General features: G+C 46.1%; 1 protein-coding gene across 1 annotated transcript in view; it reads right to left on the reverse strand.

The window, feature by feature from the left end:
* Nucleotides 1-16,271, reverse strand: part of PITPNC1 (phosphatidylinositol transfer protein cytoplasmic 1) — a 258,228-nt gene that overhangs the window by 27,414 nt on the left and 214,543 nt on the right. The window contains exon 6 of the mRNA XM_028167335.2: nucleotides 14,122-14,217. Coding sequence (XP_028023136.2) covers nucleotides 14,122-14,217 — 96 coding nt within the window. The remainder of the gene's footprint in view (nucleotides 1-14,121; nucleotides 14,218-16,271) is intronic.

A 16,271-nucleotide genomic window follows, 5' to 3' on the forward strand; every position in this document is an offset into this window, starting at 1 on the left:
TTCGAGCCCTGCTCCGGGAAGATCCCACATGCCACGGAGCAACTAAGCCCGCGAGCCACAACTACTGAAGTCCATGTGCCACAACTACTGAAGCCTGCGCACCTAGAGCCTGTGCTCCGCAACAAGAGAAGCCACCGCAATGAGAAGCCCTCGCATCGCAAAGAAGAGTAGCTCCCTGGCTCACGGCAACTAGAGAAAGCCCGATCACAGCCACAGAAGACCCAACGCAGCCAATCCATCCATCAATCAATCAATTAAAAAAAAATTTTTTTTAAAAAGCTGATAACAGACTAAGAAATATTCTTGATGAATTGCAACATGGCAACAGTGATCAGCACTGGATTAACTGTCCCTGAATCTAGTTTGCTCCTCATGTATGGTATTGTTTTGGGAAACTTGGACCTCCAACTTGTTGAACAGAAACTGGGAGAGAGATAGTCAATAAGCCAATCACTCTGTATTTGAAGGCAATAAAGGATTTCCTTTTTTTTTTTTTTAAAGATTTATTGATTGATTGATTGATTGCTATGTTGGGTCTTCATTTCTGTACGAGGCCTTTCTCTAGTTGTGGCAAGCGGGGGCCACTCTTCATCGCGGTGCGCAGGCCTCTCACTGTCGTGGCCTCTCTTGTTGCGGAGCACAGGCTCCAGACGCGCAGGCTCAGTAGTTGTGGCTCACGGGCCTAGTTGCTCCGTGGCATGTGGGATCTTCCCAGACCAGGGCTCGAACCTGTGTCCCCTGCATTAGCAGGCAGATTCTCAACCACTGCGCCACCAGGGAAGCCCAGGATTTCCATTTTTAAAGCTGGAATAGATTTCAAACTGATTTTAGCTTTAGAACTCATTTTGTTTTCCCAAATATAATTATTATTTGGAATCCCAACATATAAAGAAGGTAAAAATGATGAGTGGATTCCTTGGACTGTTTCAACCTTCATTGTTTCACACAATATATGTCACTGTTTACTGGGCTCAGAAGCACCTCCGTGGGGCCCGAGGTTCTGTGGAGCAGAACTGTGGACCAAAAAAGCTTTGCAATGAGACACCCGTGGGTTTGAATTTCTGCTCCAGCGACTACTACCTGTGTGAACCTGGGCAAGTTATTTAACTCCAAGACTGCTGAGGGGATGATAAAAATGAGAAAAGGAATGTTTCCTAAACTGGTGTCTGTGGGTGTATTCTTTGGGGGCTATGACTTTTATTTTTTCTTTAATGGGTTCCTGTATTACTCCACTGTGGGATGGCCACGTTTTGTTTTTTCCAGACCAGGTTTGTTTTGGCCAACCCACTATTTTCTAGAATGTTCACAAGGAGGAAAATTTTCCTAAAAGATGGGGAGTCGACTTCCATCAGATCATTAAACCTAAGAAGGGTAACCAAGGGACTGGAAAGGCCCTTCCTCTTACTTACTCTGTCTTTCCCTAAGATCCTCCATTCATATGGTCAGTGAGACTCGGGGTTAACGAATTACATTTTAGGAGGAAACAAATTTCCTAGAGTGCTTTATAAAGACAGACAACAGTGTTTGTAACTTCAGCTTTGCCTGAAGGGATCAGCTTGGTGGGGGAGGAGAAGCACAATCTTTGGGGTTTGAATCAAGGCTTCCTGAAACGTCAGCAAGCTACTTAGACTCTGTGAGCCTCAGTTTCCCTATCTATAAAATGGAAACAATATCTATTTTATTGAGTGGTTAGCATTAAATGATATAACTGAATAAAATAACTTAGCAGTGACCTTTCTTTTTCTCAAAAGTTAGTTCCTGTCCCTCTAAAGTCAGGTTTAGCAATTCTGTGAGAAATCTGTTGAAACTTATAAGGCCCAAGTTAATGAGCCGATAATTGTATGTCTTTCTTTGGGTCCCTTAACAATAAAAGATGAAGACAAGCCACTAAACAGCACCTATTCTTTCCTGGATATTTTTGGAGCAGAAGCTGAACAGCTGTACTTGGAGTCTGAAAAAACAGAAGTGGAGGAGAGAATCACTGGGTCAGGTCTTATTTCTCAAGAGAAAAAATATCACTTCCATCATCCCAGAGTCGCAGCCCTAGATTCTTAGAGCTAGCTGGGAAAGGGCTTGGGCAAGATCTAGCCAGAGGATCTGACGGACACCGATTACGGTCTTCAATGAAAGAAAATAAATTTGGATGAGGGTCGATCCGAAGCCAGCCCCCAACTCAGCAGCAACTTAGGAGAAAACTGCACAAATGTATATTATAAAAACACTGTTGGCTGGCAAGGAAGGCATTGAGTATGACTCTACAGATGACAGATGGTATCAGATTCTCAACAGATGGAATGAAAATCAAAGGTATTGACCCCTCCCTCGGTAGGGGATTGGGCAGTCTTCCAGGCTTACATTGCTGTTTCCTTTCGCCTCTACAAAATTAAGTAACAATAAAATGGTTTTAAAATGCGAACACGGTAAATGGAGCTTGCTTAGGCAGAGCTTCCCTACCTTGAACGGATAAACAGGTGTGACAAGGTCCGGGTCCCCTTGGCCCCTGGGTGAGCAGACTGGGCCTCCTGACCCTGGGGGGTGGTCCTCTGTGACCAGGAGCTCCCTGACATGCCAATCAAAATCGATCATTTTCTATGTGCATTATGGCATGAAAAAGGTTGGGAAGCTCTGCTCTGAGGTTTTTCCCCAGACGTGATGCATTCATACACAGATCCTTGGGTCCCATCTTAACTGCATCTGGTTTGGTAGGTCCAGAGAGGGTCCCAGGCATCTGCATTTTTTTTAAGCTCCTAAGGTGATTCTAATCTGATTTGGGAACTCTGCTCTAAGGGCCAAGAAGTTCTGGTGTTTTAATAAGGCAAAAAATCAGCAGGGGCTGATGTAGGTGGCAAGTTGTGGATTTAATGCCTGTTTTCTTGAACGTACAGATGGAGGTTCTCCATGAGATGGGACTGAAGAAGAGCTTGGTTGTATCTGTTCACTTCTGGCTGAAAGCCTTTCCTTTGGATCCCGCTTCCTTCTTTTAAAGTCTTAACTACTATTCTTCTAAAATACACCTGGTAAAAGGCTTGTGGTAGACAGTTGATAAAATGCCCAAGCTGCCTTGGGTAGCATCCTGGGACTCCAGGTTGGCACAACAAACAGTAAATGCAACCTCTAAGGTTTCTTAGGGGTGAAGTATAAGAGGCACATGCCAGTCTGAATTCAGGTTAAACAATAACAGAAGTAATAAGAACACATTTTTAAAAAAAGTCTCAGCAGTACAAATGGCTCCATTTTCTGAAGGATCTTGCTGTACCTGCAGCAAATTCTGTCATCTTGTGAACTGGAGTGATTGAAACCAACTCTCTGCTTCTCTTCTGCATTCATGCCAACAAATAAAAAGCAATATGCAAACAAACTCCCATAGCGCCACTCATGGCAGCCACTTTCCAAAGACACTTGGGGGACTTCCCTGGCTTTGCCTTCCAATGCAGGGGGTGCAGTTTCGATCCCTGGTCGGGGAGCTAAGATCCCACATGACTCGTGGCCAAAAAAACAAAACATAAAAAACAGAAGCAATATTGTAACAAATTCAATAAAGACTTAAAAAAAAATGGTCCACATAAAAAAAAAAATCTTAAAAAACAAAGACACTTGGTTTCTACTGAGCAACCATCCCAGCAACACATCTGCAGATCTCAATGCCAATGTCAAAGCAGGGAGAAGGGAACATTTATTAAATGCTAACTGTGTGCCAGTACTGTGCATTTTAATGCTTTGCCTTTCACATCATCTCATTGCATCTCATCTCATCTCTCCATCCATCCACTCATTTGAACGGAGGAAGAGATTCAAGATGGTGAATCATCATTGGTGCTGATGAAGTGCAATGGCTGTGATCACCTGGGAGGCCTCCCAAAGCCTGAGCCCCTTATTACATTAGGGTTGAGCTCCATGTACTCAGGGAAAGCATGGGCTGGGAATCCCCATCCATAAGTTCTAGAGGTTATCTTCCGCACGGATCCCTCTTCAACAAGCCCAATTGTTTCTCCCTTCAATGGATGTTTTGCTTGGTTGAATCCTCCCTTTTGGGACATGGGGCCATTTCCCCAAAGGCTCTTTCTATTGACTCAATGACCCAGCACCACAATCAGCAACTCCACTCCTGGCAGAGACTTAGAATCTCTGGTTTTGATCTGATATTTAGGAATTCATTTGCCTCAGTTTTGTTTGACTCACATGGTTTGGCATTTCACTACCCAATCCAATTGGTAAGATTTGGAACTGCTATTCTGGGCACCGAGCTCTGGGGAACCTCATTCATGCAAATTATCGCAGCAGTTTAAATTGGTTATTTTTCCCCTTGAAAAATTAAAAAACAAAAATCCTTTCTCTAGGATGGAGTTGGGCACTACTGTTTTCCTAGTACTCCCAATGAAAATTGGCTTTGGGGGCTTCCCTGGTGGCGCAGCGGTTGAGAATCTGCCTGCCAATGCAGGGGACACGGGTTCGAGCCCTGGTCTGGGAAGATCCCACGTGCCGCGGAGCAACTGGGCCCGTGAGCCACAACTACTGAGCCTGCGCGTCTGGAGCCTGTGCTCCGCAACAAGAGAGGCCGCGATAGTGAGAGGCCCGCGCACCGCGATGAAGAGTGGCCCCCGCTCGCCGCAACTAGAGAAAGCCCTCGCACAGAAACGAAGACCCAACACAGCCAAAAATAAATAATAAATAAATAAAAATAAAATGACTAAAAAAAAAAAAAAATTAAAAAGAAAATTGGCTTTGCTCACAACATTGCAGTAGCTCCACATGATTAGGCCAAAAGAACAGTAGTGGTTTTAAACACCAGCCCTAGACATGGTATTTCAGTAAGACTTGGTGACCCCGCTTTCTTTTACTTGGAAGAAATGAGAACTGAAAGAGAGTACCTATTTGTTATTGGTCTAAAAATGATGCAGCCAGGGTTGTTGAAGACTGGACTACTGTTTAGTGCCCTGTTATTTCCAAAAGTTTCTTTTCATTAATAAAGTTTTATTGCTGCCAATATGGCTGAAGGTGATTTGTTCACGAAAGAGGTAGCAGAAGAAGGAGAGAAGCAAGTTGATGGATTACAGGGTTCTAAACCTCTTGGTGTCCAGGGGTCTGCCCTCACCACCGCCGCCCTCCCCCCACCCCCCCGAGAAAGTCAGTTTCTCTGGTGCGGTCACAAATGGAGACGCCTTGCAAGGGGGCTGGTGACCCTGCTTTGAAAGTTCTCAGCTACTTGCAGAATAAAAGCCAAATTCCTTGGCCTGACATTCGAGGCTCTTCTCTTCTGCCCCGGTTACTCACTGACCCTTGAACCTGCAGTGGAATTCCCCACCTTTTCACTGCCTTTGCTCTCACTCACTACACTGCCTTTCCAATCTCACTTCTTCAAAATTCAGTGTGTTCCCACACAAGTGTGGGTCAGAGAGTCATTTAATATAGCTTTGGAGTGGGGGCAATTTGGCTATATCTAAAAAGATTTAAACCCACATACCCACTGACACAACAATTTCACATTTAGAACTTATTCTACAGAAATATTAAAACTATGCCAAAAGAAAATTTAGCATGAGGATGTTGCCTGAAGTACTATGATAGCAAAAGAATGGAAACGCTCTAAACGTCCACCGAAGGGAGAATGGCATCACCATACCCTGGCACATCATACAGTCATTACGAAGCCTGCTAGAGAGACGTGTACTGCCCCAGAAAGACGGCAAGCTTATAGCGTTACTGAGGAAATGCATGTTGCAAAGTTGCATCGTGTGAGCTCATTTTTATAAAATAATGTCATGTATGCGTATGTTTAAGTATAAAGCCCCATAAACACCAACTTTAACAACCCCTGACTCGGGACTTCCCTGGTGGCGCAGTGGTTAAGAATCCGCCTGCCAATGCAGGGGACAAGGGTTCGAGCCCTAGTCCGGGAAGATCCCACATGCCGAGGAGCAACAAAGCCCGGGCTCTGCAACTACTGAGCCCATGTTTTCACAGGGGATATGTTCTTGAAGATCAGAAGAATGGCAGAACTTCTCTCCAGCCTTGCTGGGATCAAGTCTTCCTGGCCAGGCTGACCGGATCCCCACTCCCACACACAAAGGGAGACGCTCAAATATCACTGAAGCCTCCCACTGGGCCGGAGACCCATTGCCTTTCCAGTGCAATTGGAACCTGGATTGATGTACAGGACATCACGCAACCTGTAAAGTGGGCTGGGGGACAGGGAGAAAAAAAGGCAGTTTCCCAGCAGGTCACTCACACTCTCCTGCATGGTCAGGAGGGCCTCTGTAATGACACTGCAGTCCTGGGACCACGCTGCTCTCCTCCTGGGACCACTTGAGGTGTTTGTGTTGTTGCCCAGGCTTCTGAGGAAGCAGGTAAGAGAACCTGCACTGAAAAATGTTCTTCTTTCGGGCTTCCCTGGTGGCGCAGTGGTTAAGAATCCGCCTGCTAACGCAGGGGACACGGGTTCGAGCCCCGGTCCGGGAAGATCCCACATGCCGCGGAGCAACTAAACCCGTGTGCCACAACCACTGAGCCTGCGCTCTAGAGCCCACAAGCCACAACTACTGAAGCCCACGCGCCTAGAGCCCATGCTCCTCAACAAAGAGAAGCCACCGCGATGAGAAGCCCGTGCACCGCAAAGATAAGTAGCCCCCGCTCACCGCAACTAGAGAAAGCCCGTGTGCAGCAACGAAGACCCAATGCAGCCAAGAAAAAAAAAAAAGTTCTTCTTCCAATGGCTCTCCTTCTCATCTATTGCTCCGGCCACTTCCAGAGGCCACCACGTACTTCCCTCTCTAATAGCGCTGGCCTCATGGAGACCCTGCGAAGGGAGAGGCGCAGGGCCCTGCGATGCAGCAGCTACTGGAGACCCTTCCACTGACTATCTCCTTGCAGGCTTTCTGTGACAGCTTTGGAGGCTATCACTGGGGAGCACTTTGGCGGTGGAGGCTTCGCCCCACACCAGCGGGCGCAGACAGTTCTTATTATCCCAGAGGTGCCCAGCGCCGCCAAATTGGAACCCATCACCAAACAGCTGCGTTATTCTCAGAAAGAAACAGACGGACGGAGGGAAAAGGGAAAAAAAAAATGACAATAACAGCACAACAACAAACTGAACTCCACAGTGGACCCCAGCAGGAGGCAGCTGTGTTAAATCTGGCCATTTGGAGATAACTGAAAATTTTGACCACCCTCAACCATCAAGATATAGACCGACATGAAAATATTCTTAATTTGAGGGAGCAGAGTGGTTTGGATGAAGCACTTTGTACTGAAGGGTACAGCTGAGTACGACAATATTTACTCATTTCATCTCTCTGTTCCCTTTCTGGGGCCCGTTGTACTTAGCAAACAGCATTTAATCTCTTACCCTTGACAGTTACTGGAAAAGTTAGAGGTATCTCTTTGTTCGCTTCTCTCTCCCTTAAGAGAGAATTCAGCAGATATTTAGATCGGGTGTGACCAATGAACTGGCTGCCCAGTTTTCCTTAGTTCAGGAAAACTCTATAATCCAGGGGGCCTGGAGACTGAGTTCCAAAAGAGTCCCCTAGTCACCCAACTCAAAGGGAAAGCTCTAAATCAAATCCTGCCTAAAAACTTGCCTGGTGCTCTCCTACCTTCAATCATACCACTTCAGGGGTACTTGCTTCTGAGACAGTCTCACATTCTCCTTCATTGCTACCCGAGTTCAAAATGTTGTAAATTTCCCTAATTTCTCCATTAGAATTATTATGCTTTATTTAACACTGGTAAAATGGAGACCTCTTTTACATCTTGCAAAACGAAGAGAAAGAGGAATTTCCTTTTTCTCTTAAAAAAAAAAAAAGGATCCAGTTCAAAGGGTAGTGGAGACTAGACACGATTCTGGCCTTTGTAGCCCCAGTGCCTAGCACAGAGCCTGGTACACAGTACGCACTTAATAAATGCAAACGAAAGAAATTAATGAGTCTTGCTTCTAATAGGTTTCCCTGCATTTCCTGTCCTTGGATTGGCCTACAGCAGAGTTTCTCGACTTTGCCACAACTGGCATCTCGGGCTGGGTAACCCTCTGCTGTGGGGCCGTCCTGTGCATCGCAGGATGTTCAGCAGCACCCCTGGCCTCTGCGCACGAGATGCCACAGCAAACAACCCCCTGCCAGTGGCGACAATCGAAAATACCTCCAGACGTTGCCAGATGACCCCTGGGGGGCAAAACTGGCCCTAGTTGGAAACCGCTGGTCTACAGACTCCCGTTTGCTTTACATAAATCAATGAAGATTTTTAAAAAACAAAGCACAAAACATCCTCTACTTCTAAACTTCCTCCCCCAGAAAATGACATTTCTTTTTTCTTTTTCCCCTTTTCTACTCAAGGCTGAACATTTAGAAACTGCATATGACTCCACATTCGTGTCTCTGGGGGAGAGCTGCGGGGACAGACCTCTGGAAGGCCACTAGAGATGCCACTTTTTCTGGTCCCTCTTGATCTTGTAATGGAAGCCGAACCTTAAAAACGATGGCAGTGAATCCAGGAGGAAGAGCACTGGACTTGAGCCAACACCAAAAGCCTCTGAGTTAGAGCTCCCTAAGCCTGACTTTCGGAGACTGTCTAGGCTGGACCAGTCCTGGAGGCTGGGTGTTGAGATTTGTTCCTGCATCCCAAATGGCCAACTCAGCTTTGCAGGTGTGGGCTCACTGCCCATGTCCTCTGAGGGCATGCTACAACTGATCGCCCTAAGTTCCTCCTTCCTGGGTTGGGATTTTCACCTTGAAATTCTGGCAGAGCATCAAAGGGATGGACACCTTGGCAGAAGAAAGAACGCACGTATCATCCACATAACAAGTACAACCTGCTCAGACATTGGCTTCTCTTCGTCTTTGCTGCTTGGGTGGTGCTGATGTGACTGGATGCAAAGAGCTTCATGATTCTAATGGGGGCAGGGCCTCGGTGGGGCCCCGTGGAGGTGCACGTGCAGGTGCTCTCTGGGCCCGAGAAATCACACTGGTTTTTTTTTTTTTAAACAATGCAGCGCTGCCCTGCAGAGTCCTGCCACAGATAGGAGAGAAAAACTTGAGATTAAGAGGTTCTTGGGAGCTGCAGCTTAGGCCCCTGATGTGGCTGGGAAACAATGGCACCACAAAATGAGAATAAAGAGAGCGCTGGGCTGAGCCACCAGCCGATTCTGAGTCCTTCTGAAACTCTGCTTAGTGGGGGCCCTTGTGCCACTAGGCAGAGGGCACCCAGAGGAAAATTTCCAGCTCTGGTCACCTTAATGAGAGAGGCATTCTTGCCTCTCATGTGGTTCGGAGGTTTCCAGGGACAAATGGAGAAAGAAAAGAAATTACTTCAATCCCCTGCTTCGGCCTGGGTGGTGGGGCGTGTGTGTGTGTGTGTGTGTGTGTGTGTGTGTGTGTGTGTTTGTGTGTGACGGGAGCTGAGTGGTGACCCAGATAACCCTGGTCTGAATGCATAAGCCTCAAAATCTCAGAATAGATTGAGCCCACCAGCATTTCAGCTTTCTCTGCAGAAAAGGTGCTCCTATTTACGATGCTGACATAGTCAACTTACAAAGATGGACGGGAAGAAAAAGCTCGTAAAGCTGTAGGCCTCAGATTAAAGGAAAAAAAAAATATATATATATATAAGGAACTCTGATTCACAACTGTTAGCTTAATGGCCACAAATGCATTTTCTTTGATAGCGCTCGCTCTGCAATTGTCACTGCTAGAAGGAAAAAATAAAGCCCGTGCCTTTCACTCATTCATTCAATGACCGTTTTGTGAGCGGCGCTATGTGCTGGTTCTGTCCTAGCTGCTGGGGAACGGTGATGAAGAAGACAACCTTTGTCTTCGTGGAGCTCAGGGTATAACTGTGAGCTAGCATGAGCTAGCATGATCTAGAAGCCACAGACCAGAATTCTTGCTGCCAGTGGGTAGGGAGTGGGGTGCCCAGGAGAGTCCAAAGAGGAGAAGTCACATTTGAGCTGAACTCTAAAGAGTAATGACTAGAAGCTTCCAAATTGAGAGGCACAGAGGTGGGGAGGGCTGGAGGGGAGAAGGCAGAGGACCATGCTAAGGGGACCAGGCTTTTAAGCAGAAAATGACAAGGTCAGATTTCATTTTAGAAAGAAAATCTTGTGGCCAGGAGGAGGATATTAATTATTTACAGCGTGCAGAGGAGAAATGTATTTGGAAGTGGTTTGCCTTCTGAATCGGTTGTTTCCCTTATTCTCTGTCCCTGGCTACTGACACACAACCCAAACAGCCTAGGAAACTCACTTCTCTCCCTTCTGGTAGGCTCATACTGCAGTGTGGATTCTGGAAGTCGAATGATGGTGGGTTTAGGTCATAATGGAGTCCCATGGAACATACTTTTCCTATGATTTTATTGCAGGCTCCCAAGTATGCCTTTTCCTTTGTGGTCTAACTGCCAGGGCAAGTGAGAAAAAATTCTACCTGTAATGTAGGCTGGCGATCGTTTGGGAAGCAGGGCTTGACAGAGTGTGCAGGGCTGAGCCCTCTGGGGCCCCCTTCCTCTACATCCATTAAGTAAGCCTAAGACTCCAGGACAGGCAGGGGTGGCTCTGAGTGTGAGAGCTGAGTCCAGACTTCCATTCATCTCCAACGACCTTTACTTTCAGGGCAGGATTTCCCAGCCTTGGCATACTGACATTTGAGGGTCGATCACTCTTGTTGTGGCGGGCTGTCCTGTTCATTACAGGATGTGGTTAGCGGCTGGTAGCACTCCCAAGTTGTGACAACCAAAAATGTCTCCAGGGACTTCCCTGGTGGTCCACTGGTAAAGAATCCACCTTACAATGCAGGGAACTCGGGGTCGATCCCTGGTCAGGGAACTAAGATCCTACATGCCGCGGGGCAACTAAGCCCGAGCGCCACAACTACTGAGCTCCACACCTCAACTAGAGAGCCTGCGTGCCGCAAACTACAGAGCCCACGTGCTCTGGAACCTGTGCACCACAAGTACAGAGCCCTCGTGCCCTGAAGCCTGCGTGCCACAACTAGAGAGGAGCCCACGCGCCACAACAAAAGATCCCGCGTGCCACAACTAAGACCTGACACAGCCAAAAAAAAATAAAATAAAAAATAAATAAATCTAAAAAAAAAATGTCTCCAGACATTGTACGCATCCTTGTGGGGCAAGATCGCCCCCAGTTGAAAACCACTGCTCTTAGAGACAGTTTTCCATTCTCATCTTATTTGATCTCTCACCAGCATTAAGCATAACCAATCCCTCTCCTCTCTTGAAACTTGCATTCCTTGGTGCTCTCTCCTTGTTTTCCTTCTAATTCTCTGGCCAATTCTTTGTAGATCCCTGGGGCCTCCTCATCCTCTTCCTGATCTCCAAATATTGCTGTCCTAAATTTAATGCTTGGACCCAAACCCCTTTCCCATTATACTTTATGCTTGCTCACTCTCATCCATCCTCAGGACTTTAAATTCTTCTATTTCCCAAATACTCTCCAATTTGTCTCTGGCCCAGATCTCTCATTTAAGCTCCAGACCCATTTCTATTTGTTCTAGATGTCTCATTGTCATCACAAAATCCATCCATCTTTCTCCAAAATCCACTCCTCTTCTCACCCCCATCTATCTGTTGCCCAAGCTGTGAACCTTAAGGTCATCCTGACTCTTCCTCTTCTCTCACCTTCACACCTAGTCCACGACCAATCCCTGTCAAGTCTCTCTTCAAAATATACCTCCAAGCCGTTTGCTCCCAGCCCTCCACTTCAAGCTGCCATATAACTTCAATAACCAACAACGTAGACAACTCCGATGACCTCAGTGGTTTCCTAACTTCCACTCTGCTCCCGGCCAGTCCCTTCTCCATCCAGACCAATCTTTTAAAAGCACAAATCAGATCATATGATGCCCCGGCTTTAATTTCTTCGAAGGCATTCTACTGCATGTAAATAAAATCTAAGTGTCTTAACACGGCCCCACCCTCTTTTCCAACCTCCCTTTGTGCCATTCTTCCTTCTGTTTCCCCTGCTGCCGCCACACTGGCCTTCTTTTGTTTCCTCATAGGTATCACCTTGGGACTCCCATGCGTGCTCTCACCTTCCCCCTGGAGCACTGTCCCCCAGCTCTTTTCATCCTGCGGGTGGGTCGCAGCAGGTCATTTCTTCCTGAGCATCTTTCCTGATCCCATCCTCTTAAATTCAGTTTCCCTATCATGGTCTCTCCCTGCAAGCTTCCTTATGGAACCTGTGACTTTTAACTCCATATGTGCTCATGTAGTTATTTCTTTGTTGTTTGGCTCCCCTGCTAGATTGGAAATGTTGTGGGGGAAGAGACCCTCGGTGTCTCTTCTGTTCATTGCCACGTCCCCATCTAAATATTGTCTGTGACACTCAGTGAGTACTCAGTACATATTTACTGGATGAGAATGACTATTCCCCTCTAATTTCCTCAGTCACAACTGCATCTAGAAAAGAATATTTTATGACCCAGGAAAATGAATGACTGTGAAGCATGAAAAAATGCTCCTTGAGTATCTGTGTCAATGAGAAAAAGCTTTCCAGTGGTGGTTCTTGGGAGCACAATGCACAGGGAGATGAGTCAGGTACACGATGACTAGAAATGAGACTTGTTGATTTCGTCATTAGTGTTCCATATCTGTCCTAAGACTTTCCTCTGAATCAGAAGGGAACTCCCTGAGTGCCAGGCAGGACCACACCAAAGCTATCTAAGAGGAAGAGCTGAAATCAGTTCAGAGTTTTCTGGCAACGCTGCCTTTCTAGAAGGCTTGAGCTACCAAAGAGGCCAGGACATCCAGGTAAGATAGCAGCCCCCCAGGCCCAAGGAGCCTCAGAAGCGACGGGGCAACAGCTTCACCCAATGCACTGCATGATGCTTTGCACATCACTGAAGCCCCATAAGTATTGGTGGCCTTGAGACGAAACCACAGAAGTACCTCCTCTAAGACAAGGGGAGGCCAAGTTTCTCCTCTTGAGCAGGTCCACAGTTATACAGAGAGCATTTCATTTTGTTTTTCTGAAAATTCACAAGTGTGGTTGGCTGCACAGTGTAATGCAAATTGCTGATGTTCAAAAGCTCATCCTTGAGTCCCACCAAGAGTAATTCACATCAGCCTCTCCCCAACTTTAAAGAGACAGCAGCTGCAGAGCCCATGCCTGCAATTAAGCAGCTAAGCATTTGCTAACATTGGGTTGGACTCTGATATCCAAACGAATCCCAAAAGGTGGAAGCAAAAAAAATCTGAACCACATTGGGAGCCCAGTGTGTGTCACGGTAGAATTCATTTATACCGGGTTTATTTATTATGTCTTAAATCAGCCTTAACGAAGCTGAGGGAAGAGTTTCAAGGTCCATGTGTTACAGCTCAAGGACGAGACTGGGGCCCCAACTCCAAACATATTGTGATTGGCTGAATGTTGCTAAACAACAAAAATAGCCCAGCATCTGTTGTCGTTGCAGGGCTGGGACGTTATTTCCAAGGGGGTCACCCAAGTTCCGTCAGCAGCCATTAATAAAATACTAACAGGATACAAATGGGAACTTGCACTAACAGTAAAACAGAAAGTTCGCACTGAGGCACACAATGGATTCTGGTAGGTGGGAATCATACAGAAACATGTTCTCTTAAATTTATTCTTAGTCAAGATGAAAAAAGGAGAGGGCTGCATGAAGGCGCTTCTGGTTTTGAGAGAAAGGTTCTGTGCAGAGATGACCTGTCCAAGTTTCAATATGCACTCAGGGAGGACTGATGGAGCATTTTCTTTGTGTTAGACCCCAAAGGTACAAATAAAACACAGCTCCTGCAGAGGCAGGAGACAGGCTGGGCCCAGGCCTGGCCAAACAGGAAGCCAGTGGTGGCTGCTGCGTTTTATAGGCCAGTTATCGTTGGGTGGTTCAGCCTTGTGAGTGTTTTGCTGCCCAGACTGATGGCAGAGCTGGGGAGATAGGAAGACTACACTGAAACTGAGTGGCAGCCGGGGTTAACCACGGGCCCCAAGCAGTAGGCACTTCATTTCGAGACTCACAGTAAAGAGTCCAGCGAGATGTGAAAGCAAACTGAATCAACACAAAGACAGATGGAAGTGTCCCAGGTCAGGGCGGACTTAATACATGTTTGTTGAATGAATGATTGAATGACTCTCTTCCACATGTCACCCCATCTATTGCTCACCTCAGATTCTTTGTAGTAACGTTCTGGAATTTCATCGCAGGCAATATCGATAAAGCAGACTTCCCTCTCCAGATCTTTGGCTTCATTGTCAAAAATCTGAAAGAGCAGAGCAACAACATCAAAGGTTAGTGATAGTGGGTGAGATCCTCAAGGTGCCTGCAAGTTGGCCCAACGGTGCCTGAGGCGGAATAACTCCCCACAGAGCATCTTCGCACGGCTCAGTGCCCCCGGGGAGAGCTTTACGCTGCCCCCGAATGTGCAAGAATCATGAAAAGTTTTTATTCATCGCTTACATCTTGTCACATCAGAGGCAGGTGTAGCATCAATCACCACTTGGTTAGGGGAAGAAGAAAAACAGGCTGTTTTTAGAAGTTCAAGAGTGAAGAAATAAATCTCTTCCAAAAGTCTCTTCCAAAAAGGAAGTCTGCTGATTTTTGGCAGTTAATCTAAACAGGGGGAGGGAAGAGGCTAAAAAGGTTCTGGGTAGATAGGAGACAAAAAGCAGTAATACAGCCTGAGATTTAGAGAAGAAAAATGTGGGGTTTTCTTTTTTGCATTAAAATGTTTACATATATTTAATTTCAGAAATAACACACACTCATTGAAGAAAATACAGATAAACAAAAAAGAAGAAAATAAAGATTGTCCGTAATCCCATTACCCACTGTCTTATTCTTGATCATTTAAGGGCATGATTTCCTTGGTACACACAGTGGTAAGAAGGTGGAGCTTGAAAAAGTACTGAGATGGCTTCCTGCCAAGCTACGCTTGGTTCCACTGGCCCAGAATGTCCATCCCTTGCAAAGAAATACGTAAGACAGCCACATATATAGATATACGCTCTAGTGGAAAGATTAAGATTTTCCACATTAAGATTACTTTTTCCCATTGCCACTTTTTCTGATCTAAAGGGATACACTTCTGAAGGATAGTAAACAGATTAAGTTTGCAAATCACTTCATCCTTGGAGAAAGTCTTAACTGTATCCCTATCTCACTGTTTAGCTAATTCTTACAGGGGAGTCATCCACTAACACTAATTAAATCTGACTCTCCAGAAGAGAATGAAATATTTTGGAAGAACAGAGTGGTTGACGCCGAAGAACATTGTCTTGACACAAATTTGGAGCCTATTAATAACACGCTCTCCCACAGGAGAGCATCTGGAGGGCTCTTTACAAGTTCAAACTCCTAGTCCTTTCCAAATGCCTTCTGAATAATATCTGTGCTGGTTATTATCTGCCCAGTCTGCTGTTTGCTCTGTCACCAATTTTCTTCTATAATGATTAGATACTGGACTCTTCAGATTTATTCAAGGAGATGAACTCCCCAGTCTGACTTGAGGAGGCCACTGCATTTTCCTTAAAGGCAGAGAAAGACTGGTTCCTGGATCAGCTCTGATTCCTTCCATGGCCAGTTGAAGTCAAGAGCTTGGGGACACTCTCAATGTGTTTGGGAGGGACAGGTTGATTGCTTTGAAATGGAATGGAGAGAGGGAGGGAAAGTAAGTTCAAGGTTGAGTGGAGAAATAAGTTGTGAAATGAAACACTGGGTCTCAGGGTGTTTGCGTGTTTCTCTCTCTTCGCATGAGTCTCTTTTAAAGTGTGTGCAAGAGAAGACATGTGCCTCATTAAGAAAACAAAACAGAAGGGAACACCCCAGAGGCAAATGAGCTGCTAGAGAGTAAATTACAAGAGAAGTTAGAGAGCTTTGACATTTATTGGTGGTAAAATTTATGGGACTGAAAGAAGGGAAAATGAACAGGGGTTAAGGGAGTTATTGACAGATTAGGTGGCTTTTCCTAATTTAATTCAAATACTTTTGGATCACCCATTATCACATTATCACATTATTGCCCTTCTGCTCCAAGCTCACCCTTAAGTCTCTGCTCTGAGATAACAGACTGGACCCTGTAAGCACTTCTCCTTGATGGCGAGTAGGACACTAAGCCATGTATTAGAGGGACCCTGCAGGAAGAAGGGTGCTTCTCTTCCTGGTTTGAATCTTATTCCTGCTGCAGAATCTGTTGGGGCGGGGGACATGCAGTGCTGCTCTGTCCCAGCTGCGTGCCCAGAGTGCACAGTTGCCTGGTGACCTCGGAGTCCTGGCCTTCACCATGGCCCTCCTGATGTACGCACCATGTGTGCCAGG

Source organism: Balaenoptera acutorostrata, chromosome 20 (assembly GCF_949987535.1).
Source record: "Balaenoptera acutorostrata chromosome 20, mBalAcu1.1, whole genome shotgun sequence".
NCBI classification, from domain to species: domain Eukaryota; kingdom Metazoa; phylum Chordata; class Mammalia; order Artiodactyla; family Balaenopteridae; genus Balaenoptera; species Balaenoptera acutorostrata.